The sequence below is a fragment of the Poecilia formosa genome, unplaced genomic scaffold (assembly GCF_000485575.1).
Source record: "Poecilia formosa unplaced genomic scaffold, Poecilia_formosa-5.1.2 Scaffold4, whole genome shotgun sequence".
Lineage (NCBI taxonomy): Eukaryota > Metazoa > Chordata > Actinopteri > Cyprinodontiformes > Poeciliidae > Poecilia > Poecilia formosa.
This window is the reverse complement of record NW_006799943.1, coordinates 521,348-548,825: the sequence shown is the minus strand read 5'-3', so window position 1 is coordinate 548,825 and position 27,478 is coordinate 521,348. Positions and strand designations below refer to the sequence as shown.

Here is a 27,478-nt window from a genome sequence, read left to right as displayed (position 1 = left end):
ATAAATATTTTTCTAGATCCGCCCCCTGATTGGGTGTACAGTTTGTCCCAGACAGACCAACACAACCACACTGCCTCTGAGACGAATGCTGCGTGGAGAAAAGGACACCATCCAACAGCCATGTAGGACCAAGCTGGTGAGCGCCGTGAGGGGGAGTATCAGGATGACTTGGGTTCTGTATGGTTCTCCCATGTTTGTTAAATGACACAAAGGTTAAAACTTAAAGCCTCCGATCCAACAAACGGCTTCAAACCAGAATCATCATCAGAATGAGCTGCCTGACGTTGGCAGAGAGGGTTTGGTTCATTTTTCTTTGGTGGAACCATCAAACTGAACTCTGCAGGTCAACACTGATGACTTTTTCTGACAAATGTGTCTCCATGTTGACGGAAATAAACAGGCTTTCCAACAAAAACACAGCCGAGAGGCATTGTTACAACAAAGACATGAAGACAGGTGGCTGTGCTATGTAACTACCTGGTGCATGGCCCCTGCAGGGATGAGGACCGAGTCTCCCAGGAACTGAACAACAGTCCAGCCTTGAACTCCGTGCTCATCCATGAGTCGCTGGCGCTGCTTCCTGCTCAGGTACCAGCTCTGCTCTCTGATTGGGTCCTGGTCCAGACACACATCCAGACCTTGCTCCTTACACAGCTGACAAAGGAAGAGAGTTTGTGAAGTGACAATATTATGTTGTGTAATATGGCACTGAATGCACTGAAGAGTCGTCCGAGTCTGCTGCAGGTATTCCTTGCAGTTACCAACCTTGTGCAGAAATTCCCGGACTTTGTCCATGTCTCTGTTGAGGTAGATGTGCCAAAGTGCTCCAGGTATCTCACTGGAGTCCTTCAGCCGCCTTCGAACGCCCTCGTCTAAATCTTCCTCCTCAAGACGCTTCAACACTCCTACAGACACATAGTCACATGCTGCTCATACAGAGCTTACCCATTCATTCTGTTATTGCTTTTTGTCACATTTAAAGGTTCCAGACAAACAAATAGTAATAATAATAATTGTGACGAAGGTTCTTCTACAATCATTTTTACCTTGAAAACAGAACAGTTCAAAAGTCATTAATTCTTCCCAAACATATGTATTTCCTCTTTGTATTTCTTAAATAATAAGTTCTGTTTAAAATTCTTAGCTGATTTTAGAAAAACTAAAAGAGAATTCAGTCACACAGGTTGCTTCGTTACGTGTCAAAAAGAATCATTTAAAGTTACCGGTTTTGGATAGGACTCCGTTCCCTTTCGCCACTCCGACATAAACCAGGACAGACACCACATCTGATACTTCAACATGGAGGTTGGCAGTTCCAAAGTCTTGATCCTGAGATGCAGCTACACCTACAGTGACAGACAGCCTTTAATCACTGCTGCAAAAGTGAAGGCAGTGGAAGATTACACCTAAGAACATTTGAACATCCCAGGAAACAAGTCCTCCTGAAGGAGTTTTTTCTGTGTTGAAAAGATACTGATAGTTTTATTACAGACCTTGGTCAAACAGGTCAGAAGTGTTTAGTAACCAGATTACTGGTAGGTATAAATGCATAGGCATTTATACCTGGTGCTTTAATTTCAGCCAGCTGGTATAAAATTAAAACTGTCTGCCTTAAGCTGCTAACGTTGCTGACAGGATTCTGTTTTTACTGACATTATAGAAAAATATTTTCCCTCTGAGGACAAGAAATGTATTTCAAAAACATAAATAAGGAGTGGAATCTAAACCAAATCGAACTCCTCCAGTAATCTGCTGTAGTTTTAGAGCCAGGACTGTTTGAGATTTCAAGATCTTTGCCACTATAATATATTTTAGCGTGATCAGTTTCCTTGGAAAAAATAATGACTGGTTAATAATTTAATAATTTAATATTTAATTTAATTTAATCATTAAAATTTGTGTTAATATTTAAAAAATAAACAAATGTCATTTTAATTTCAGAATTTCAATATACAGAATGTGTATTCTACTTTATATTTCATGACTGAACATTTATGGTAAAGTTAAAGATTTGTGACAGCATGTGTCACAGATCCTGAGCAGGAGTTTAGTGTTGGATTTTGGAACAAATGATTATCAAAAACATCAGAAATAAGTCACCCATGGCAACAACTAGGTTACATCCAGTACGCTGCAGCACTCAAAATGTCAGCCATGTAGAGTTAGAAGTAGCTGTCTTAGCAGAGCACTGACTGTTGTCCATTTAAAGGTAGGACTCAAAATACTGATTCTAAAAGACTTGAATCAAGGTTATCCAGGGATTTTATGTCAGTCTGTTACCATGCATTGCAACCGTCTAAAATATGTTTTCACCCTTTATAATGGCAACAAAATAAGAATAGTTGTGTCTTTAATGTGTTAAAGAGTTACAGAATGGCTGACACTCAGCTCTAAACTGTTTTTCTGATGTTAGATGTCTCTAGACCTTACACACTTCACTTTTAAGCTCTCAGAACATAAACACTGTATCTTCATGTGAACTCTGTCTACAATGAACAAACTAAACCTGAGCAGGTCGTCCTGAGCTGATCCTCTTACCATATGCACAACATAGTCTTGGCCCGAGGTCAGGCCTGACGAAAAAAGATGGCAGGTGTGAGGCGAGGTTGAGGCTCCCTTCTGGATCCGAATACTCTGGCAAAGGAAGGTTCTTCATCAGGTCGTCATACCTGAAAATATATTTATGACAGACTGTAAAATAAAGGTGGTTTTATAGGGAACTTTATCATTTCATGACTTGGCAGATAGTTGTGTAGTGGAAAAAGAGAGGCCTTTTAGAGTTGCTCCACAGGATACTGGAAACACTAAATCTAAGAAAATACATCAGATTTATGCCAAATTTAATGTGTTTGTCAGAATTTCAGCGGATCTTCTGACATGCTACATGGATATTAACCAAATGATGCCATAAAATTATGATGATGCCGACTCATCATAATTTTATTAGTGCACACAGATGATCACAGTTGGATTTCTGTTTTAGGATCATCAAAAAGCCATGACATCATCATCTGGGCTTTTATAAATTGCTTTTAATGTATAATAATCAAACTGAAGGCAAACTTCTGAATTTTAAAAGCTGTGAAAACTTTCTCTTGGTCATTTTTTGGCATTTACTAATCTACAATAAGTTCAGTAATTCTAACTGAACTGAAAGAAGAAACCTTAGATTTCATTTCAAATAGTGAGAAAAAAATTATTTTTATACACTGCATGAAAATATCAGTATGTTTATAAAATTTTCAGGTTCAACATGTGAAACATTTACCTTGATGGCATCAGAGCCATGAACTCCTCCCCAGACGGCCAGTCCTTCAGCCGGTAGACCATGGGTTCACAGTCTTTGGACTTTGGTCGCTCTTAACAAGGAACAGCGTTTTAGTTAGATTAAATAACAAAACTAATGAAACCAGAGTGAGATCTAATCAAACTGTACTCACTGGTAATGTCTTCAAATCCATCCCAGAACTCCTTTATTCCAGAGTTGGACACCACCTGGTCTTTGCAGTTGAGCAGGTCTCCCTGGTGGTCTGCAAACTCCTGGTTAAAGGAGTCAGCCTTCCACAGGTTGACATTCAGTCGCTTATGGATCCCAGACACCAAAACAGGCTGGAAATGCACAGAAAACACAACAATTAACTGTCGAGCCTTTACTGCTGACTGCAAGCGTGGTAGTGGACCTCACTGTACCTGTCCTTGTTTCCAGCATTCTCTGAACAGCTTCCAGTTGTGCTGGTTGCGGTGATCTTTGAGCCACAGCAGCCGCCTGTTGTTTAGCCATGAGTGAGGAATGTCTGGGTACTGATTGGTGGAATCCTCCGGCACCACTGTAGGCACAGTGGCTGACTTCTTCCTTTGTGCTTTGGCGTCGTCCGTACCAACTGTTGTGGGGTTGCTGTTGTTGCTAGGGGTCATGTGATCCTGTTTGGTCGACAGCTTGGTGGTGATGCTCTGGCGGCTGGCAGGGATTTTATTCTCTACCACTGAAGCAATGATGTCATCCAGGATGTTTGGCATGGTCCGGCCATCCTTTCCAGTCTGTGGACACACAAAGAATATTTCAAGAAACTCAAATAAAGCAGCTCCACTGTGAATTTGAAAACCTTAAGCTTGTCTAAGGTGATGCAACAGTGTGCACCATTTAATGGGATTAATGAGCTGGGCAGCTTACCTGAGCAGCAGTAGAATAAACAGGTGCAAAGGCAATTCCTGCATCAGTAGAACCCAGCTTGAGCTTTCCTGCAGTGGTGGTGAGCAGGTCTCTGAGAGTAGAGCCCTGCTCTGTGCTGTTAGCCACCAGAGAGGGGTTTTTACACTGCTGCAAGACCCCCTCCCCATCCTTCTCCTCTTTCACACATTTACCTGGCACCACTGACTGCTTGTTTTCTGTTACACAAGAAGAGCAACAATTTATCAAAGTACTTTCTGAAATTAAAATCAAACTTAAGATACCAACTGTGAGATAGTGACAATAAAAAAATAAATAAATTAAAAAAAGTCACTTCCTTTTCTCACCTTTCTTTTCCTCCCTGGATTTCTGCTCTGCAAGGTCAGCCAGGAAGTGAAGTGGGGACTGAGACTCAGGTGGGGTGACAGGTGTACTGTTGTGGTCACTGCCAGGACTGCTGCCCCCCCCATGCCCTCCGTTGGTTTCTGCCTTGGCTCCTCCGCCCTCTGGGTTCTGCTGGGAGCTGGGCTCAGCCTTCACCAGAGACAGTTTGTTACTGTGGTTCAGCACGTTCTGCAGCACCTGGTGGACAGGAACAACACAGTTACATTTAAAGACAGACTGAGTTCAGTTCTATAAAGGGCTATATACATCAAATATGACTTTTAAAAAATTTGTCCATTATTTGACATTTTGAAATTGGACCTCTGTCTCTTTAAAAAAACCCTGATCTTTTTCAAATTCTACCTTCAGGAAGTCATCAGAGCATGGTTCCTCTATTCATCCTTTACCAAAGTTTTAACCAATTCTGCACTGAGAAGTAGCTCCTATAATCAGCTCATCAGATGCACAGTTCCACCAGGTGTTTACTAATTGCTGCTGGCTAGTCTGAAGGAGCTGAGTGGTGGACTGGCAGAGGAGGGCTGCTCTGTGAGGCAGAAGCTTGGAAACTGGTAGGGCTAGGTCCATCCAGGTGTTTTACAGAGCTGAATGGTTGCCATGGAGATGAAAGAATTTCTCAAACAATGTATAAAAGAATCAAGGCAACACTTCAGGTATGTTTTTTAATGAGGGAATAGAATCACAACATAAAGCTAAAAAATGTCATTTTTACAGAATACTGCCTTATTAAATTCAACAACTGGACACAGAATGAAGGTGAGAATCCTTAAGAAATATTTTAAATGTTGACTCAGTCTGCCTGCATCATGAGCAGGTCGGAAATTCTGCAGCCCGTCTTGTAGTTTTATTGCCCAGTTGAGGAGTTAAACAGGATGAGGGATCAACATGTGGGGAAAGTCTCTTCAAATCTTCATCTTGAATTTCCATTTATTTAAAATCAAAGATATGCTTAGAAGCAGATTACAATATGTATGTAAAAGTTCCCTCATTATGAATCAGCCTGTGGTGTGTCAGAGTGGGGCAGACTGCAGTACCTGTGACACTCCGTTGGTTGCTGGGAGCTTGGTGAGAACGTTCTGTTTGGTGGAACACGGACATTTAAACGGGATGTTGCTTTTGTCTCTCAGGGTGTGAATGGAGGTCACCAGCTCTGTTAACACTACAATAAAAAGAACATTAAATGTGAGAACATGTTAAAAGACAAATGCTTCAGCAAAAACATACCATAACTATACATAATGAAAATATAAAAATCAGTAATACCCATCACATTAAAAACAGACATGAAGCCAGCATGTAGCGTACCTTTGCCAGGGATGATCTGTGTTGGCATGAGATGCTTATGGTCATGGGGTTGACCTTTAACACACTTCAACCAGCCATACAGCTCTTTATCTAAACAGAGGGATGACACGGGTCATTAGCTTCAAAATTAGCCAACATCCGAATGATTCCAGCCCAATGTCTACAAAAATACTCATTCTAATCCAGACAACAAGGTAGGGAACTTTAATCCTCTGGTGACTACTGAGATCGAAAAGCCTTCAAAGTTAACAAAAAGCTGTGAGGTAAAACTACTTTATTCCAAGGAATTTATGGGAGATTTATCATGTAAAGCTGTAGGTCACATGTCAGGTCTTTAGTTTGTTTTCACAGCATTTTGAGGATCAGATGGTCAAGTGCTGCCCGTCCACAAAAACAAACACTGACCTTTGCAACTCCTTCTCTCCTTGGCTTTGTAACAGTCGAGGCAGACCACAAAGCCACATTTCTGGCAGACCCAGTGGATGTTAAAGAGTGTTGCTTCACAAGCGTCACACATCTCTCTAACCCCTCTCACTGCCCGCTTCCATGCTAGCTTCGCTGAAACAGAAAAAATACACATTCTGTGTGAAAATCTCAGCAACTGTTTTATGGTCAAGGCACAAAAAGGAAATCCTGTGTGAATTGTGGCATTTTCACATCTTTAGCGGGTTCCAAAACTAAACTAAATCTAGCTTTAGGAGTAGAAACACAAACAGAAAATTCCATTATTGTTTTTAAAGTAAGCCGTGCAGGAATAAGTTTAAGAGATCTGCAGCTCAGGAGGATTAGGTATAAAACCTTGTTTAAATTTATCACTAAAAATGTTAAGGAAAAACCTGCCTTCAAACACATCTACAGTTATGAACCTCCATTTTTCTTAAAATTACATACTTCCCCATTAGAGAACATGATAGTTGATTTTAGTCTACTCACCATCCTTCTTGATCCAGCTGGCTGCAGTGTTTTCAGTCATCACCATCTGACAGAACTTATCTCCTATGTAACTAAGGATGTACTTGGCAGTGGTCTGGTCCAAGTGGCTGTCCTCCAGGGGCCCAGGGACCCATAAGGCCAGGGCCTCTTCATCAAACTGGTCTGGGGAGGAGAAGCCATCCATTCGAATGACTCCATTTTTGCTGAAGGAAAGCCTGGATGGTATTAAAAATAAAAGGTGAAAAGGTGAGATTTTTGCTTTAAAGATAAATAAAGCTTCTGAGAACACCACTGGAAGTTCAGGAAGGTTTTTACATTATAAGAAAATATTTTTTTTTTTAATGGAGAGGGGAAGAACACCCTTGAAACTCAAAACCTCAAATATCACAGCAATAACCCATTTATCTACGATGTCTGCACTGTAAGAGACTTGCATGACCTACTTTTTAGATGAATCAATCTAATAATTATTTGACCACTTGGGGGCGCTCCTTTCTGGGCAATTTTATGTCCAGATGTTCAGCATGTATTTAAATATGAAACATTTTTAAGTAAAACAACAGCGATGTCTGATGTCATCGTTAAGCACAATACTGTGAATTTCACACTCTTGATTCCGAACCATATGCAGTACTCTCAGCAGTTCATCAAAAGCAGCACATTCTTCAAAGATGTGACAGGAATCCGTCATGTTTATTCACAATAAAACACAATTCACCACCACACACAGCAAGATGGAAAACATTGCAAGGCAGCTTTACAATAAATTACCAAGAATTAAAAAGTTAACAAAACAAATCAAGTCAAAAGTAAAAGTAGATGTCAGTGCCTCTGTGTCTCAGGAGAACCAGAGCTATAAGAGTCGGATGACAGGTTTTGTTAGTGATCTTTAATGTCAAGCTATCTGACAAATCACACACAGTCTGGGCCAACAGCAGAATGACTGAAAAAAAGAGTGGGAACACAATATTCTGTACAGGAGAACTGCAAAAATGGAACTACGGTGGCAATGTTGGATTATATCTTCATAAAAAATTTATAGGATTATCAATAAAGCAAAATCATGGAATCAAATCTGAAATAGAAAAATAATTATGCTTCAACATTTGTAACTGGACAAAGCTCATGTCACCTGAAAACCCGAACCCAACTAAAGTAAAGAAAATATTAAAAACTAAATGCCTCCTCTGGGACACAGATGGGTGAGAAAGCCATTTACCGTCTGAAATAGTAGAACCTGCAGAACACAGGGGAATGTGCTGGCTCCTCCCCCTTTTTACTGCGGACGACCCGGCACTCCCGACACTTCTGGAGGTTAGGTCCAATTTCTGAACATGAGTCATCCTGCAGAAAGGACTCCCCTGTCTGCTTGAGCTTCTTCACTTTCCTCCAGTCCTTCAGCACAGAACGAGGGATGCCATCTGAACAGAGCACACACCAAATCATTAGTCCTGGACGTGACAGATAGATTACACAGAAATTAATCAGAATGACAGATGTCATTCTGATTAATTTATGATGAAGCTGGCAGCCTTTGTTCCATTTGAAAATTGAAACTTTGAGACTTGGGGGGGAAAAAAAACATTTGTTGTTTTACTCATGTTTAAATGTGAACCTATTTTAAAAGGGGGTATTATGTAAAATTAACTTTTTTTTATTTAGCTTTGAGTTTGTTCCTTTGATTCTTTCAGAAATCCTTTATTCTCTCCTGGCAGCCAATCAGAGGCGGTCTTTGAATGGTTGTAAATGGTGTCATGGAGGAGCTTTGCTGTGTTGAGGTGCAGTAGGTGTAGTCCTGGAAAGAACAGGTGCTTCTTAAAGAGACAGAAACCCAATTCAAGGCGTCAAATTGTGAAGTTAAATATTTTTGAAGCTATGTTTTATTTAGAGAGCATTTTTATACCAACTGAATGTAACAGTTGCTTGACTGTGCTACGAAATGCCACTTTGTACCTGGATAATAAATAGTATTATCCAGAAATTTGGAAAAGGCTATCCAAGGATCCTACAAACATTCCACGCGTCACCTGAGGTAGCTGGAACACGCTGCCTCAGGGACAGCTATGCCAGTCGCTTGTAGCTACTACTATGCCAGTCGCTTGTAGCTACTACTATCCCAGTAGCTTGTAGCTACTACTATCCCAGTAGCTTGTAGCTACTACTATGACAGTAGCTTGTAGCTACTACTATGACAGTAGCTTGTAGCTACTACTATGACAGTAGCTTGTAGCTACTACTATGACAGTAGCATGCCAAACTTGGTGTGTGAATGTGCACATAAATGGAAATGACTGATTTCATTGGAAAGCATCTTTGAAACGCACTGTATAAGTCTGATGTCATTTCATTAAAAGTTCCAGACACTTCAAAATAGAGGTGCACCGATTTTAGCGGCCAGTCGATTTTCTTGATTTTGGGAGATCGGTGTTGGGCCAATACTTGCATGTGAAGCCGATCTTACCTACCTCATCAAAAGTCTAAATCAGTCACTACAGTTTCCCTGAGGGAAAATTCCAAAGGGATTAATAATCCATCCATCCATCCATCCATCCATCCATCCATCCATCCATCCATCCATCCATCCATCCATCCATCCATCCATCCATCCTCTTCTGCTCTCCCATGAGAGAGGTTTGACTGATAGACCACCTCACCAGGTCATGTCTGCATGTTTCTAGTTAACAGTTACGCCACTGTTGCCAACGTAGTAACTTTCTTGCTATATTTAGCAACATTTTAGACAAAAAAAATAATGGTATCGGCCAAAATCAGAATCGGCAGGTCGATTAGATTAGTAACTGTGATCAGCAGGAAAACTGCAATCGGTGCACCCCTACTTTAAAATCTTCAGTGTTTTGCATTATTTTTACATTTGAAGAACAACACTAATGAGGGGAGAACACCGTTTCAAACATTAACAGTACAGGACTTACTGCTGCTTGCCAGTTTAAGCTTGGTCTTCTCACGAGCTGATCGAAAGATACCGTTGGGCTTCACATCGTCATCATCCTTCTCATGGTCTCCTTTCCTTTTAGCCATGTCATTCTGCTTCTTCTTATAGGTTGGTTTAGACTGGCGTTTTGCTCTGCCCTCCATCTTGCTTTCACTTGTGTCAGAATCGTCTCCGCCACTTTCTGACCCAGAGTCATAAGAGCGTTTGAACCCTCGCCTTGAGAGATGACTGGATTTCTTTTCCTCTCCACCTCCACCTGTTGATCCAGCATTCTTCCCCTCCAGGTTTCGTTCACCTTTGCTTCCAAAGTCTTTGTTCATGTCCACCTCACTGGACGTGGAGGCACTGAGATTGACTGTACAGGGCTTGATCATATCTGACATGGCTGTAGTGTTGCACATGCTGGTTGTAGTGGTGAACAGCTTCTCTGCTTTCATGCTAGAGGAGGCCGTCATAGAAGTCTTGTCCTCTTCAGAGTGTCGCGTTAACCAGGCTTTCTTCAGCTTGTGGTAGTTACTGGGCTGTGCTGAACCCAGTGAGGTCGATCCGGAGGACTGGCCATTAGGTAACGGACTAGACGTGCCTGGTGTTGTGCTACGAGGTGCGCAGCTGGTGTTGCTAATCTCACCTGAGGAGACTCCGCTAGAACAGGGTGGAGGGGTGGAGTTGTGACTGGGTGTCTTTTCAACAGGATCCACAATTGATGAAGTGTTTCCAGTCGGCATTGATGCAGGACCAGCAGGGAGGTTGGTCTTAGACTGGGCTGCAGCCAAGGCAGCCTTGTGCTTTTTGAGATGTACAAAAGAGGACAAGTTAGGCTGATTAGAGGCAGTAATGGGACTAGAAGCTGAGGTGTTGCTTTGAGCAAGTAGGGCTGTTGCTGGTGAATTAGTCAGAGGCAAAGACAGTCCTGGTGATATGGAGTGTGAGTCAACACCTTCTCCTGAGAGGCTGGGCAGCCAGCCTCCAACACCAGGTTTAAGGTTTCCAAACTCGGCTGAATATCCTGACTTTGGTGGTTTACTCTGAACATCAACAGCTGGTGAGAACACAACAGGGGACCTGCACATAGAGTTTGTAGTGCTGACACCTACAGGTCCCTGATAGCTTTGCGTGGAGGTGGCTTTATACGGAACAGAAACGTCGTCCATGTTTGTGTTGACTTGAATAACTCTGCCTCCTCCAGCTTCTTGAGCAGCCTCCCTCATATGCGGACATTCTCCTGGGAGCCTTGAAGGGTAGGACATAGAAACCTCCCTACGCAATGTAGCACCAGATTTGTTAGCACCAACTGGACTTTCATACCTAACTGACGTAGTTGGACGTACAATGACGGAGGCCATTGCTGCTTGAGGCTTACCCCTCAACACATCTGTGTCTCTACAGAACACACTTCCTCTTTCTTGAATCAGATCTCTACCACGCCATCCATCTGTCATAACATCCCCACTGATAGTGGAGGCCACTGAGGTGACAGCAGCACCGATTCCATGGACTTTGACATCCCTGAGTTCTGGCACCAGTGTGGGAGGCTTCTGTTGCTCTGCTGATGTTTTGGTGCCAGCTGTTGGCAAGCTGACCGGCTGGATGGGTGTGAGGGTCGGGGGTGACAGACGTCCACCATAGCCTGCTTTGTCCCTCTCCCTGTCCTTCTCTCGCTCTGCCGTCTCTTTGAGCTCCAAGGACAGCTGTGTGGGTGGATGGTAGACAGGAGCTCGGTACAGAGATGGCATTGCCCTGAGCTGATGTTGCTGATGCTGATGATGGTTGGAAACCGAGGACAAGGAGGATGACGTGGAGGTGGTGTTGGAGGCGGCAGGACTGTGGCGATCTTTCCTGTCCATGTTCGTCAAATGTTGATGAGAGATAAGAGTGGCCTGCTGGCTGAGCTGCTCAGTAATTTTCCCTGCTAAACCCTCTCCTCCCTCTGGTTGGTGCTTTATAAGAGGAGGAGGCTTAGAGAGAGAAGCTTTGGAGCTGTAACTAACCAAAGACTGACTTCCCTGGCTTTGCACAGCCGCCCCAACACTGACCCCCACTACTTTGTCATAGTAAGAACTTTGCTCCTTGGAGGGATACAGCCTTGGAGGCTCATTCACAACGCTGTTTGAGATTGTGGTGTAGTAGCTGCTTTTTTCTGGCTGGATGACGTGGGGGTGAGCATGGCTGGTCTTTGGACTTGAAGAGGCAAGAGCTGGTATACGGACAGGGAATGCTGGCTCTTTGCTCCTGTCCAGCCCGGGGTCAGAGGGCCGCAGAATCTTAGCAGTGAAAGGCGCAACCTCAATGCTCTCCTTCAGGATTTGACGATTCTCCTCCTTGTATTTAATGGTCCGGTCTGCAGCATGAAGTACTTCCTGAAAATTGAAAATCCACATATTGTCAGAAATCACAAAATTGTTTTAAAATATTAAAATTATTTTATCCAACAACATTAAGGTGGTCAAAACTACAATAAAAGACTCATTCATTGATTCAAACCATTTTATGTTCTACATTTACTATTGTTTGTGCTTTTTTTTTTGTTTTCATCTTCTGAACTTTTCTCGTTAAGTTTATCACAACTTTTAATGGGCCTTTATGTCTGAAGTGAAAGCTATAATATTTTTAAATGTTTAATAGGTACGGTAGTTTTATTTATACATTCTGCCACAACTCATGATCTGGATGTGACCTGAACTGAAAATGAGTTTGAAATTCCTGCTGTACCTGAGACAGTCTTCAGACCTACAATAAATTATTCTTTTCTTCCATTTTTTATAAAATATGGAATGTTAAAATCACAAAATGTAAGATTTATAATAACATTATTAAGGTATTTTAATGGAAAAAATGCCAAATGCTTTTGTTTTTATTCACATCTCTAAAGTCTGTCTGTTTACCATCAAAAACATACACAGCATTCAGCGGTGAATGTCCTCACACCGTTAGCTTGTGCAGCAACAAAGAAAGCAGTGGTCACTGATGAACAAAACTGTGAATATGTCCTGACGAACAGCTTTTAACAAATCTCAACTGAAATGTTTAAAGCAATGCTGTGAACATTTCCTCTTGGTGAAACAGATTCGGCTGATTTGAAGCAGTAAGACTCCTATGTGTTCTAATCTTTTTTTTTTTTTTAAATCACAGCTTTTCCTTTTCACTAGAAAAGCATGTTTTGATATTTATATAACAAAACACGCTTAATAGGAGATTATTTTTACAACAGAATATGAACCAGGTCAAGATAAAACTGCTATTTGAAGAGTTCTGAATACAACATTTTTACCTTTTTAATCCTAAATGCAAAATGTATATTATTTGTATAGTTTTGGCTTAATTACTGCTCTGAGTATGTTGGTCTTGAATCAAATGGCCTTATTTGAGTATGACTACTCCAGTTAGCTATTATTTGATTACCAACCGAGTTGTTATAAGTTCAAATGTCTAAAGTATATAAAATGTTCATTATATTTTTTAACCTACATAATTTCCAGACTGAAATCCATTTCAGTCATTTTTACAACTTTGTGCACACACCTTCATTTTCAATTAAAATGCCTCAAGTCCAAGTCGAGTCCAAGTTGAATCTAAAGCCATTAAATCTGTAACTAGAGTCTGACTAGATTCAAACTCACATAACTTGAGTCCATGTCTCTGTTATTTATAAAGCCTTTAGTGATGATGGCTTTGTAAAGAAATCATCATTGATGATGCACTTGTACACTTTGACTGCACAAGCTGTCACAGTGCAGCTACATACCTGTGTATTTGTCAGGCGGGCTTTGCTGTGCGGATCCAGGTAAAGGCGGTGCAGGTGGACATCTTTTCCTGTTGGGGTACGACTTCTGTCTGTCTGGTCTGGTTTTATTTGAGCAAATGTTAAATTCCTGACGGGATCCACAAAACCCTTTTTCTCCACATCTCTACACACAGACAGTACAAACAAGTTAAAGCAGATGCTTTTGCCTAAAATCTCATCATAAAACAACATTTTACTTGCCCCTTTTTAAATGTTAATGGTGGTTAGATAAGCAATAGTGGTTTATGTATCCTTAATGCTCCATTTTGAAAATAGATTAACCATTAGAAAAATAGAACTAATGATAGCCAAGTTTTTTGAGAAGTTTTGTTAAGAGTAGAAGGTTTTACACAAGCTATCCTGGGTTTTAACACAAAACATATGTCGCTCTTAATTAATCTCCTTTAAGACTATTTTTTGGAAAATAAAGTTAAAGATTTATTGTCTTACTCTTTATGAACATCCATGGCAGTCTTTGACATTGATGGGTTGGTATGCGTGCTGATCTTAGCAGAGGGGCGGTGAGCATCAGCGCTGGCTGGCCTGACTGGAATGTGGTTCAGTAAACCGAGACCGTCAGTGGAACTACCAGCAGCCTGATGCAGCCATGGACTGGCAGTGTTCTGCACAGGACAAGCAAAACCCAGACAGGAAAACACTTTACCATCACTGGTAAATGGCTACAGCAAGAACAAAATAAATACAATTGCACTAAAACTTAAAGAAAATGACAGTCAAACATTTCTATTTAAAGTCACAGTATGCAACATTTATATAAAAAAATGTTTTTTTACATATTTGTTAAATATGAATATAAAAAATGTTTTTTTACATATTTGTTAAAGTTATGTCATGACAGTACAATATAAGAGAAATAAATGTGAAAAAAAAAATCATGCTCCTCTGCCTTCTCCCAGTACTAACTGCAGAAATACACAGCTCAGTCAAAAACAACCAATCAGAGTCAGGAGGAGGGTCTTAGTGCTGTAAATCACTCTTATGCTCAAACCATCCCCTTTGCTTTCTGCTGAGCTACAGGTGGGTCACTGCAGCATAGCCTGCCACGAATGCTAATTCTATTTAGCATAGCCACCGATGACGGTGGCTATGCTAAACAACAACAAAAATAAAAACAGTTTTCCTATACGTTGTCGCTCTGCTATTAGCACATTTAGCACGATGTACACAAGGTTGACAGCTCTAATCCCCACCTCCTGCCTCTGATTGGTTATTTCTATCCGATAGTGCATTCAGTGCTGTGTGGGAGACTGAACTACAATTTCCCTGAGGGTAAATCCCAAAGGGATAAAGTTTCTTTCCATCCATCCATCTATCCATCTATCTCTTCAGACAGCAATAGTATTTAATAGTAATAGTAATAATTGGTGTATTTCACCAATGAAATACAAGCTAGACGTGCTTTAAAACCCCTGAACTCCGAGCATTACACCTACCCTCCTTAGAGACGCCTCTGAATTCACAGTGATGGGATTTTCAGAGTGGACCCATTTAGCAGTTGGTGGGAGGCTGAGTCCTGGGGGGTATGGAGGTGGCGTTCCATTAGGGTAAGGCCATATGATGGGGAACAAACTAAGACCTGCTGCTCCACCATGACCCTGAAAACAGAGGGAAGGTTTAGTGGATCCTTTCACCAATGCAACATTTTAGAATAAGAAAGAAAAGGATGAGTTTAAAACAGTGGAGGTATTATTGTGGTTTCTGTATGAGGACACACACCTGCAAGAACTGCTGCTGATGTGTGGCTGCTGGGTGAGGAAGGGCAAGATGGCTGAGACCGCCTGGGGAGTCCAGCCGAGGGTGTCCTGCAAACAGAGAGCCTGGGGGGGGATGCATAGCTGGAAGCATTCCAGGGGGCAGGAGGTGTGGATGAGTGAGGGGTGAGGAATGAGGAGGGGCGAGGAGATGGGAGGCGCCATGGGGATGGGATGCAGATGTTAAGCAAGGGGAGTGTGGAGAGGGGGGGTGCAAGGGGTGCAGGTGGGGATGCAGATAGGCTGCCACATGGTTGGAGGAGTTGGATGGAGTGACAGAGTTATCTGCATCCGAGCGAACTAATGCTGGGTCCCTGTAAACAGTGAAGGTTTCATTCTTGTCAATGATCAGCGGACTCTTTGTGCTGCCGCTCGCACTGACTCCACCCGCCTCTGACCGCAACCCCACTGGCTTGAAACCAGAGCGTGGAGGTTCCACTAAGTCCACCTTGATGGGCAAGCGAGCGCTTGGGGATGGGGAGGAGTTGGAGTATCTCAGGACTTTATGCTTACTGACCTCAGGAGTAGTGTTTGCTTTGGGTTTGGAGATGTCCAGGAGGCCCGGGTGGGGTTTAGCTTTAAGAGGGTCCGCTGGGTTTGGGTTAGGATATGACTGGTTGTGAGAGCTGCTGGGGGGCTGGGGTTTCTGAACAGGACTGAATGTGTGGCTGGGGCTCACTTTGGATTTGGCAGAGTCCAGGGTGGGGGTGGGGATCTTGTGGAGAGGGGGTTGCTGCTGTGGAGGTTTACTGGAACCCTCAGACAGAGAAAGAGGAACTCCATGGTGGACAGCTGTGTATTGTTGCATTTGTTGTGTGTGTTGCTGCTCATGCAGCTGCTGTTGCTGATGATGAAGCTGATGAAGAGAAACAACAGTTTTCTCCTTGCCCACCAGGGGCGTAGTTTCAGCTATGGATGAGACCGGCCTGGAAACACACAGGACAAAAGAAACTTTAACAAATCTGCTAATTTCTTCAACAAAAGGAAAATAACATGCAAGAGCCAAACATACCCCCCCAAACAGTGATGTTTTAACCACTAGAAAGACAACAGACACATCATTCTGCCTTGCTTTAGGGCAGTAATGTTGCATCAAATCAAGTAGAAAAATTCCTCTAGGAATTTGCTGCTGAGTTGGTGTTTCAGAGCCCAGCATGTATGGAGCAAATAGTTCTGTAGTTAATGCTTAGCATAAGTGTAGCTTTACAATGAATTTTCTACTATCCTGGTCAAAACAAATGGGTGGCAGAGAGCACTGTGGTGTGTACATAGCTGGCATGTGTGTGTTTGTGTGACAAAGGTGTCAAAGATCCGTTTCTCACAAGGACACAAAAGATATATGTGGTTGTATGTGGAAAGTGAGAGTTCAACTATTAAACTGTGTAACAGATGAACTATGACTAAAGATGAATACAAATGGAAGATTTTTTATAGTGTCTTTGTCAGCATGATGCTTTATTATTTTTATTATTAAACAGAATATAATTTCAGATTTACGTGTAATTTTTGTCCGGGTTGACTTAAAAATTAGTTAGTTGTATGACAGGTTAAAAGTAATCGTTAGAAATACACGTTTCAAAATTTAGGCCAATGTTGATGTTATGGTAGAGTTTATCGATATTTAATTTATTTTTTCTATTTGATTACTAGATAAACCGACAGAATAATCAATATGTTAGTCAAGTACTAAAATAATTGTTTTACAGCAGCCCCAGTGTGTGTATCTGATCCTGGATCAACAATCTTTTCTTCTCAGAAAAATATATTTAGTAAAAAAGACTCTTCTCTTTTGAACTAAGTAAAAAAAAACATCAGCCTTTGAAGTTTACTTAGGTAGAAAAACCCCGACATTTTCATTTTTAATGATACAAAATGACTTGATCAGACAAGAAAAAGTTTTAGGCATCAAGAAGTTCTCTTATTTTACTCATAGCCTTAGCTTTCTTGGTATAGAGAAGATAAATTAAACAAAAAACTCCTTTATTTTTTGAAAAAAAAAAAAGATAAAATATTACAGGTACAGACTAGTTTTTCTTCAAACAGGAGAATTTAGTTTGAACTGCACAGAGCTCATGCTTGGGCAGCTGGATGCGTTTTGGAGCTTTGGTTCTGTTTGATGTTCTTTGAAGACGACATGATTTCTGTCCGTATGTTAAATTTTCCTGTTTCTCCAAATTTTACATCATATTGATTACATAACAGAGTCATTTGCAATAATGTAAGGAATAGAAAATACAAATATTTCTCTTGAAATGTAGGGGGTTAAAGTAAAAAGTTGTCAGAAAAATAAATACTGAAGTACAGTATTTATACGTGAAGTACAGAAACATCGACTTCATTACTGGTCACTTTTCGACCGTGCAAACTAAGATCCAAGCAACCAACAAATAAACTAGTTTAATGAAATTAAGCTAGGGTAATTTGTTATATTTATGCAGAAGACTTTAAGTAGTACACTCATTTTTCTTTAAAACTCATGCGTGTTCTGATGCAATATTTTTCAAAATACGGTAACACTTTATTTGACAGGGTGTGAATAAGACTGACATGACACTGTCATAAACATGACATAACACCTGTCATGAACATGAACGAGTCTTTATGAATGTCTATGACTGTTGTCATGAAGTGTCATTCGGTAAATAATGACACCTAATGCAAAGTTGCTCTAAAAGTTGCATTGAAAGTCCATTAAAAGTGCCAACGTTGCATTAAATTGTCGTCATTTACAAAATCATGCAAAGTTGGCACTTTTAATGGACTTTTAATGCAATTTTTGAAGCAATTTTGCATTAAAAGTGTCATTATTTACTGAATGACGCTTCATGACAACAGTCATAGACATTCATAAGGATTTGTTCATGTTCATGACAGATGTTATGTCATGTTTATGACAGTGTTATGTCAGTCTTATGCACACCCTTCACATAAAGTGTTACCGAAAAGACAAATGTTTTTCAATACAATTAAAAATTTTAAACACATTTTCAGTAGGAAGCAAATATTCTGAAAGTCAAATGAATGCAATGAGTCAGCTGGCTCTGCTAGCTGTGGTGGGATTTGGTGAAAACCTACATAATTAAATAATAAGTGGTTTCTGAGCTGGATTGCATTACTCAGCATACACAAGTGCATATATTCTTTTTATTTCATTTATTTCTTTAGTAATTCATATGCTTTTACATGGCTGGATGGAAGTTTTATTTGTCTCTTTAGGATTGCTTTTTCTGCTGGATGAACGTAGCAGGAAAACACCAGACGCTCACCTCATGACCTCAGCTGGGGTAAACTCCACTTTGCCGTTTAAACTTTTGGGCAATGTAACGCTGCCTCCAGTAACTCCCGGTGGCTTCATGAGTGAGTCCACCTCCGCTCTGCGGCACCCCTCTGGTGGGGAGGGCGATGTGGATACAGGAGGTGAGGAGACGGGGGAGGGGTTGAGGGGGAGGTACGGGGAGAGGGCCACCGACTCGTCTTTCTGGGAGGCGAGCAGTGCCGAGACCGCCTCCGAGCTCTCCTGGTGTACGGTGGCCTGAGCGTCGTCTGTAATGTCAATCACGCTGTTGCCATGAAGCTGGGACAGTGATGGAGTCTGGGATGGAGATGATGCTGGAGGAAAAACATTAAGCAAAGTGAGAAGCTGGAAGCAGCTGACAGGCCTACCTTTTACAGTGCAGGCTGCAGCCTACCTTTTACAGTGTTCTTGGTGTTCTCCCCAGCTCCACTTTGGACCATGTCAGGTATGAGAGACGCTTGCTGCAGTGGAGACTGGGTGATCCGAGTCACTGCCTCCAATTCCTCCTCTTCATTTGTCAGAATTTGACCTGAATCCTTTACTGCACTTTTCTTAATGTCCTCAGCTGCTCGGAGCTCCGCCCACGGAGACAAGCACCTGATGAAAGACGAGGTATCATTCATTTTGGGTCCCTTTAACATTGGCTTCTCCTCTTCCTCCATTTTGGAAATGGCACTTTTTATCACATCACTGCGAGTCTTTAGCTCATTCTCAGAGTTAGGCTCAGAGGAAGAAGAGGAGGACGACGAAGATGACGAGGATGATGAAGAGGAGGAGCAGCATGATGAGTGGGTGGTCCTCTTGTGTGGGTTTTCTGAGTCACTGCTCTCTGACAGATCTGAAGTCATGTCAGCCTTCAGTCTCTTCAGACCTGCTTTCTTCTCATCTTCTTCTCCTTTCCTGCGTTTGTTTGCAGTCTGCTTTACCTTGGCCTTAGATTCTGGGCAAATAAAAACAATAACTATTAGTTTTACTATGTTACATAAACAAAAAATCTCACAACCTCAGTTTAGATAAAAAGACAATATATCTGGAGAGGAAAACTTGACTAATAGCAAACTAAAAAGAGATTTTTCCCAGATGTTTAAAAGGACAATAAGAGGGGAGGGTTGTTTAGTGGGTTGCAAAATCAAAACATTGAAAGGTGAATAAAGAAATTGGATAATAAGGAGACAAAGCCAAAGAAAAAATATCAACTGCTGATTTGCTTGACATAAAATACACGAGAGCAGATGATATCAGTGCTGTGTGACCATCTATTGAGAGCCAGTAAATCTGACCATATTACACATATTCTGCATGACCTTCATTGGCTTCCTGTCACCTACAGAATTCAGTACAAAATCGCTCTCATTACCCATCAGTGTTTAAACGGAACCTCACCGGATTATCTGAAGGATCTTCTCATTCCACATTCATCCACCAGATCTCTACGGTCACAAGACTGCAACTTCCTCCACCTTCCTTGATCCAGTTTAAGGACCATGGGAGATCGGGCATTCGCTGTGGCTGCCCCCCCGTCTCTGGAAACCTCTCCCGGACTATTTGAGAGCTCCACAACCACTGGTTGACTTCAAAAGAGGCTTAAAGACTTTTCTATTTAAGCAAGCCTATTCTGCCTCCACATGATTTTTATGATGCTGATTTTACCTTTGATTATAGTTCTACTGTGTAGCACTTTGAGATTTTTGCTAATGAAAAGTGCGGTACAAATTAAATTGATTATTATTATTATTTTTACCATTTGATCCAGAAAAGAAAACATGAACACATTCAACTCTGGACAGCTGCACCTTATCCCACCATGGCCTCCCTCCATATAGAGGTATTTAGAAGGTAAAGTTGAAGGCCTTATCTCATCACTATCTCTTCAAATGTTTTGTCTAATTTGGACCTAAGATTCAGATTGTTAAGGACAGTTAGTGTGCTGGTTTTGAAAACAAACATATGACTGAGAAATGGAAAGAGCCAGAGGCTGCCAGCCTGGGAGGAGGAGTAGCAGGAGGAATACAACCTGCTAGAATGGCTTTCTGCTAAAAATGACATTAATGAGGAGAAGGATCTGGTTTTGGTGGGAGATCAGCAGCAGTTAATATGATGACAATTCTGTTATCTGGACACATGAGGGGGTGAAAGAGCCAGAAAACTGAGGAGGTTGGCTGGACTGAGCAGCTGACTGCCTGGGTCAGTCACACTGCTAACTTTGGTTATTATGCAAGATAAAATGAGCATTTTTCTGTTGGTTACTTATTGGCATTATCAATAATCTGGTGATGAAAGAAAATATACTTTATCAAATAATTTAGTGGATTTATGAAGATTTGATAAAATGTACAAATTTTCTGCGGCTATAGAAAAAACTTAGAATACAATTTTTCACAGACCGGTAAAATGTGGTAAAAGTGAAATGTGAATACTTTTCGGATTAACTACAAATGTACATTTCTCAAATGTAGACTTACTCACCTCTCCCAGTGGTTTCCTCTCTCCGGTCCTTGTCCTCCTCTGGAACGCTGCTGTCAGAGCCTTTCCTCCTGGAGGAGCGGCCGCTGCGCTGCTCTCTCTGCTCTCGCCCGCTGCCGCCTGGTGAGTGGTACAACTGGCTGACTGTCTGCTGGGTTTGCTGCGACTGATTCTGTTGCTGAGGGACCAGGGGCCCCTGGGAGCTCTTAGGGCTGGGTCCTGATGACATCATAATGGGACGGGGGCTGTTGGCCTGGGCTCGTGTGTAATGACTCTGTTAGAATAAAAGGAGTTAGACATGCACTTTAACAAAAACCAACATCAGAGAGTCAACACAAACTGCCTCATCATCAGATTAAAGCTTGTAGTTTATATGTGCACTGACCACAGCTGCTTTCTGACTTCTGTGTTTAAGACATAAAAATCCTCTTCAACAACAAAACTGAATTTTCCTTTAACTGTGACTGGAAGATGACCTTTGTACCACTATTGGTTGACGAGAGCAGCAAAATGTCACTGGAACTGAATGAATGAGCAGAGCCCTATCTGTTCAGGTCATGTCAGGTCATGTTTCAGACAAACCTTCAGTGCTGAAATCATCCAATATAAATGCCGAAAACACACCAGGTGGATATGATGAGGGAACAATACTAAAGTTATAATGGATACCAATACAAAACTTCAACATTACATGTGCAAGACAAACTGGAGGTTTTAGTCTGTTCTATGGTTGTCAGGTGAAAATCTAGTTGATTCTGAGGACAGAAGTGAGTCTAAGGGTGGTGTGGAGTTAATGTTTGAATCATGAGCTTCTGTCAGATCATAGCTTCGTTCTGTGGTCTACATGTGGTCGCAGTAAGTCAAATATCCTCATGCAGGGTGGAGGGTTAAAGTGAACCAGTATTACTCCTGTATTTCAGACCTGAAGCATCTGTGAGCGGTATTATGGGATTGCGGAACAAGTGTGGCGTGGCAATGTGAAACAAAGTGAACACACAACAATAACTGGAATCTGTGGGTGTGTAGAGAACAGAATCACTGTCTGATCCTCCAGCATGTCTGATCTTAGAAATAAGCTGCAGATAATAACACGAAGGAGAAAATGCTGAATTATTCTCCTTGTTTTTACAGCAGTGGTCTGCAAGAGGACTACAACAAAACCAGATGTGGGGGAAATGTTTGACACACAAATATACATATTGCTCAGCTGTAGACCCCAGCTGCAGTCTCTAAAAGAAGGCGGGTGTGTGACTTCCACAGATCAATTTGTATGATATGAAAGGACAAGGTGATCAAAGTGTGTGTTTATAGTGGAATGATGAATGAAAGGGATCAAAGCTATGATTAACAATGAGCACTTGTCTACTAGCAAACTATTTTAACCTCTGCTTGTGGTGTGTGTTCTAGAAAGTGCAGGTATGGAGGGTTAGGGAGCAGATGGAGGGGAGGAGGATTAAGGGTACCTGAGAGTTGCCAGTGGTCCCGACGGGTCTCCCTCCTGCCATCTTTAATGTACCAAACAGAAAAGAAAATAATAAAAAGAAAAGGAAAATCAAAATGAAACAAAATGAAATGAATGTGGGACAAGGACAGATTATATTAATGGCTGTAGGGGCCAGAAGTTACTGATTTCTAACATGTGAGCTATTTTATTCATGTTTGTCTTATGAGGCATCTGAAAAGAACAAAATATAAATAAAACACAAAACAAAATAACATAAAAGACAATGATCAAATTTATGTATTTAGCTGACAGCAGTGACATGACAGGAACTTACTGCTAATCTGAGTGACAGAATGTTTGAGTGGGGAATGAGCACCACACATAAATAAGACAAACCTCACTATGACTAAGTGCATGTGACTAAGTTTTAAAGGAATCCAGCGAGACGGTCTCATTTCTCTTTGAAATCTATCTCTTTAAGATACAGAAATTACAGTCAGATACATGATACAGAAAAATGTATTCCAGTCACAGAGAGCCTCATCTTAGTGGTCATAATCCTACAATAAACAAGATTTACACAAGAGCTATTAGAAAAGACCCAAGTTTCCAGATACTCACATGAGCAGAGTTGTTCTGGCTGGATCGTGACCTTCGTCTCGAGGTGATGCCGATGTTTTCTCCTTTTAGCAATGAGTGAACTACATCATCCAGAAAGGTCATCTGCACCATGGATGGGTCCACATTCTGAGGCTCTAGCACCTGAACACACAGCAGCCATGTTTTACACTGTTCACTGTTAACCAGGGGACGGGCCTGATTAACATGAAGTTCAAATATAATTCATTTTTGGTGTCATATAATCTGAAAGTCTTCGAGGTGCTAATATAAACATCACCATACTTAGTCATGATAACCACCATATTTACAAATAATATTGCAAATATGATCTACCACACTGAAAAGCCTTTAACTATGAAAATATAAGACATACACTTTAAAAGCTGAATTCAATCAACCTGATTTCTGAATATAAAAATCCAGTGATAAACTAAAAACAGGTGACTTAATGCAACAGTAGAAGTCAAATTATATCTTGAGGAGTTCTCCTCTCATGTACCTGGTCATTCATAACAACCATATTTCTACTGAAGAGGTCGTGGTGCGTAATGATTCCAGTGAACCATTGGGTAGCCGAGTCTTGTCTGTACACACGCACACGGTAGCCATTGAGGGAGTAGGGTCCTGCAACAAAAACAACAGTTTACGATACCACTGTTTAAATATGCAACAATACTTCAAGTTCAATCGTGATCAAAGCAATAACAACCATAACAGACCGTGAGGAAAAAAGGTTTGACTGACTGATGCTTACCTTGCATAAAAATTTCCTGCACCTTCTGGTTTTTAAGCCAGCCTTTCACTTCATCTTGGAGCTGAGGGTTGTCTCTTAACACTGGGTTCTGACTGTCCACCTCATCCTGAAACATGTTGGACAACAAATAATCAGCAACCAAATGACAATGAAGTTGCATGAGCTGGTCAACACTGATGAAGCTTTCCAACTTTACAGAGCGACACAGTAAATCATACATTTACATTACATGAGCAGACCTTCCAGGTGAGATCATCTGAACAGTGACAGTGAGAGGGAACCACCATTTGTAGAGTAACAAGTTGAAACTAAATATACAGAGAATATTACAATGGTTTCCAGAGGGAGACATGTTCTAGAATGCATCATCTACACAGTATAAACCAACACTATAAATGTACACATGGTTCTTTTTTCCTCTCTAAAAGTGAACTCTATTGCATTTAGATTTTATCGACTTTTATTAGCAGATGAAGATCAGGGTTCCTCCACATTTTTCATATAAAAACATCAGACTAACAGAACCTTTTATAGTCGTCAGTCTTTTACAATCCTTTTAAAATAAAAAAAAGGCAAACGTTCTGAACTAACACATGGCAGATATTCCTCCAGAGTTCAGGATATCATGTGAATTCAAGAATCATCAACAAGCTCCAGGCTGTTTTTTCCCTCTACTTGTATTACCAAGATTTTATCTTTTGCATCATTTTATAGCATAAACAGATTTTAACTTGACCATCCCTGTTGTTAGTTTTGATTTGGAGACAGAACTTTAGTTTGCATCAACGCCCAGCTGGGTCCCATAGAACCGCCTCTAACAGATGTCACTTCTAATTGCTTTCTGTCTGACTACGTCAGTCTTTCACATCATTATGAAAGGACCTTAACCCACTCTTCATTTTAACATTCCTTTAGTCTGTTGAGATTCAGAAGATTCTGATTTGCTTTCATAAAATCCTAACAGCATTTCAGTTAGTTTGAGGTCAGAACTTGGACTAGGCCATTGGAAGACGCTGACATACCTGTCAAGTTTTGGACATTAGAATATGGGAAATTTGACGTCTGGGACTAGCTACTACTGTCGGAAAGGGAAGTGGGAGTAGACTACCGTAAGAGCAGGGGAAGGGAGTATGGAAGGTAGGGTGCAGGGGGCACATAATTACTGTAATGCAGGAAAATGTGGAGTTGACAGATATGTACGGTGATCATTCACTCTTTCAGCTAATGCAGGGGTCCCCAAACTTTTTCCTGTGAGGGCCACATAACTTTTCCCTTCTCTGGTGGGGGGCCGGAGTTAGTTTGTAACAGAAAAAGTGTGACGATTGCAGGAGTGCCTAAATGTAAAAATTTATTGTCTTCCAGAAAGCACAATCAAATAACCCTCTCCGAGTTCTTCACAGAACAAAACTCAGGAAATAAATAATAACGCTATTAATGAGATAAATAATAACCAAATAACCCTCTCTGGGTTCTTCACAGAAAAAATTCAGGAAATAACACTGTTTATGAAATAAATACCGTATTTTCCGGACTATAAGCCTCAGATATCTCTGCCGCTCTAGGTTTTCCACAACGATGCAGCAGTAGCAGAGGGGGGTGGACACCCAAAATTTGAGTCATAACAGGTCAACTGAATATCACATTTATTAGGGTTGAAAAAGAAAAAGTTGCCATGTTTAGATTTAACTGAACTGATTACGGTAGTTTCTGAACGGTAACTGTAACAGTAAAAGTGCTGATCCTTTGTGTGCTGATCCATGAAAATGGGCGTCGTCATCTTCTTCTTCTTCTTTAGATTTCAACGGCAGCTTGCATCCATTATTGTTGCACTACTGCCATCTATTATATCCTAATATCTATACCTCAAATTCTCATAATGATCCCAGTATTTAAAAAAAAAAAAAGAAAAATCTTTTTCCCCTCATTGCTATTTAACTGATCAACAACATTCTTAAATTTCAATTCCCTGTAAAAACCTAATTCTGTTTTAATGGGCGCTTTCTTTTATTTCCAATTTTGACTTCCAATGATTCACTTCCTGGTAAAGAGCCCCCTGGTGGTTGAAGAAAAATCCACATATAAGCCGCAAGGTTCAAAGCTTAGGAAAACAGTCATGGCTTATAGTCTGGAAAATACGGTGTATGAAAAAAAATCTTAATGCTCTCTGGTATTGTTCAGGGGGCCGGACTGGATGTGGAAGGGGGCCGGATTCGGCCCGCGGGCCGTAGTTTGGGGACCACTGAGCTAATGCCTTGTGTTTGGGATCCTTGTAGTCAGTCTCCACATATTTAGCTACTTCCACCCGGATCTGGGCAGAAGGCCTTCTGACTTTACACAGAGCTGAAATAATTAATTCTGGAGATGATGAGAGTGGAATTTTTAAAACATCGGATGTTTATGACTGTTGAGCTTTTATGATCACTTCTTATTTAGCTTCAATTCATGTCACATTGGCTTGTGAAGATAATGGCCTAATTTTTTTTTTTTTTTATCACTTACTTGTTATGTATTTCTTATAGTATGTGTAAATTGTGAGACAAGTTTTTTAAGCATATGCACTGACTGATGGAACTTTTTAATTTTCGTTGTTCTTGTGACAATGACGATAAAGATTTATCTATCTATCTATCTATCTATCTATCTATCTGTTGGTACAAAACACAATAAGCTTTCAAAAGGATCAATAATAATTTTATGATCAAATACAATCTTTAAATAGGGAGTTAGTGTGTTTACTTGATATGGTGATATTATCTTATTCTTTCTTAGGGCTGCACAGCTGTCTGTGGATATTTTATGTAACATTTGGTAAATGAATCTTCCTGAAACTTAAACGACAAGTTTTGGAAAACGGTAGATTGTATTTCATTCTCCAGTTTTCCACACGTTATCCAAACTCTTCCCCAGGTAGGGTGATCGCATTGGATTCATCCAGTCACACATTTGTGATACAGATTAAATCCATCTTATTCAGCAGGAATACTTTCTGTATGGTTGAAAATTTGGTTCCAAATTCCAAAGGGGAACATGGAACAGTCCTATTTTCATCTGGCGCCTCTCTGGACTGTTGCAGCTGCTGCTACAGAGCTAATGCAACTTGCTCATCTTCAATGAAAGTTTGTTTACTGCATGGTATTGTGGAACTTGTTGTGCAGTTTTGGACACTTAATGTCAGATTAAAAATCATGTAAAAATCATTTAATCGACTTCCGGTGGACGCGGAGCAAGATGGCAGCATAAGTTCGAGCTCCCTTGTCGAAGAAACAAAAAACCTCCCTAATCCACGGAAATTAGTCAAAATACAATTTTAACCAGACACGAAAAGAGTGGAGGACATAAGCAGAGAAGCATAAGGAAGAAAATGGCAGAAGAACACGACCCCGACGTTGAGCAAATGGAAGAAGAAAGTGGCAACTCGAATCAGCTACAGGCCGTGTTGGAGGGGCTACACAATATCACGGCGGAAATCCGGGATTTTAAAAAGGAGGTGAAGGAGAATCTCACAAAATTCAAAGACGAGTTCAAAGAGGACACGGCAGGCGCTGCAACCTGAGAATTTACAACGTGGCAGAACTAGACGGCGAATT

At 41.0% G+C, this 27,478-nt stretch overlaps 1 protein-coding gene across 4 annotated transcripts in view; it reads right to left on the bottom strand.

Annotated features, from left to right (window-relative positions):
- The window catches only part of jmjd1cb (jumonji domain containing 1Cb), a 183,541-nt gene that overhangs the window by 11,213 nt on the left and 144,850 nt on the right, over positions 1-27,478 (bottom strand). For 2 of the 4 annotated variants that reach the window (XM_016674577.1, XM_007558415.2), the window contains exons 4-29: positions 23,892-23,997; positions 23,637-23,761; positions 23,138-23,278; positions 22,536-22,577; positions 21,076-21,346; positions 19,004-19,549; positions 18,581-18,923; positions 15,280-16,240; positions 14,997-15,158; positions 13,993-14,165; positions 13,504-13,666; positions 9,742-12,118; positions 8,028-8,229; positions 6,809-7,023; positions 6,281-6,433; positions 5,876-5,965; positions 5,605-5,729; positions 4,516-4,750; positions 4,172-4,386; positions 3,691-4,038; positions 3,441-3,609; positions 3,269-3,359; positions 2,539-2,669; positions 1,224-1,346; positions 766-905; positions 478-654 (exon numbers count right to left, since the gene is read on the bottom strand). In XM_016674577.1, coding sequence (XP_016530063.1) covers positions 478-654; positions 766-905; positions 1,224-1,346; positions 2,539-2,669; positions 3,269-3,359; positions 3,441-3,609; positions 3,691-4,038; positions 4,172-4,386; positions 4,516-4,750; positions 5,605-5,729; positions 5,876-5,965; positions 6,281-6,433; positions 6,809-7,023; positions 8,028-8,229; positions 9,742-12,118; positions 13,504-13,666; positions 13,993-14,165; positions 14,997-15,158; positions 15,280-16,240; positions 18,581-18,923; positions 19,004-19,549; positions 21,076-21,346; positions 22,536-22,577; positions 23,138-23,278; positions 23,637-23,761; positions 23,892-23,997 — 7,824 coding nt within the window. The remainder of the gene's footprint in view (positions 1-477; positions 655-765; positions 906-1,223; positions 1,347-2,538; positions 2,670-3,268; positions 3,360-3,440; positions 3,610-3,690; positions 4,039-4,171; positions 4,387-4,515; positions 4,751-5,604; positions 5,730-5,875; positions 5,966-6,280; positions 6,434-6,808; positions 7,024-8,027; positions 8,230-9,741; positions 12,119-13,503; positions 13,667-13,992; positions 14,166-14,996; positions 15,159-15,279; positions 16,241-18,580; positions 18,924-19,003; positions 19,550-21,075; positions 21,347-22,535; positions 22,578-23,137; positions 23,279-23,636; positions 23,762-23,891; positions 23,998-27,478) is intronic. The other 2 variants (XM_016674579.1, XM_016674583.1) reach the window with 1 other exon arrangement.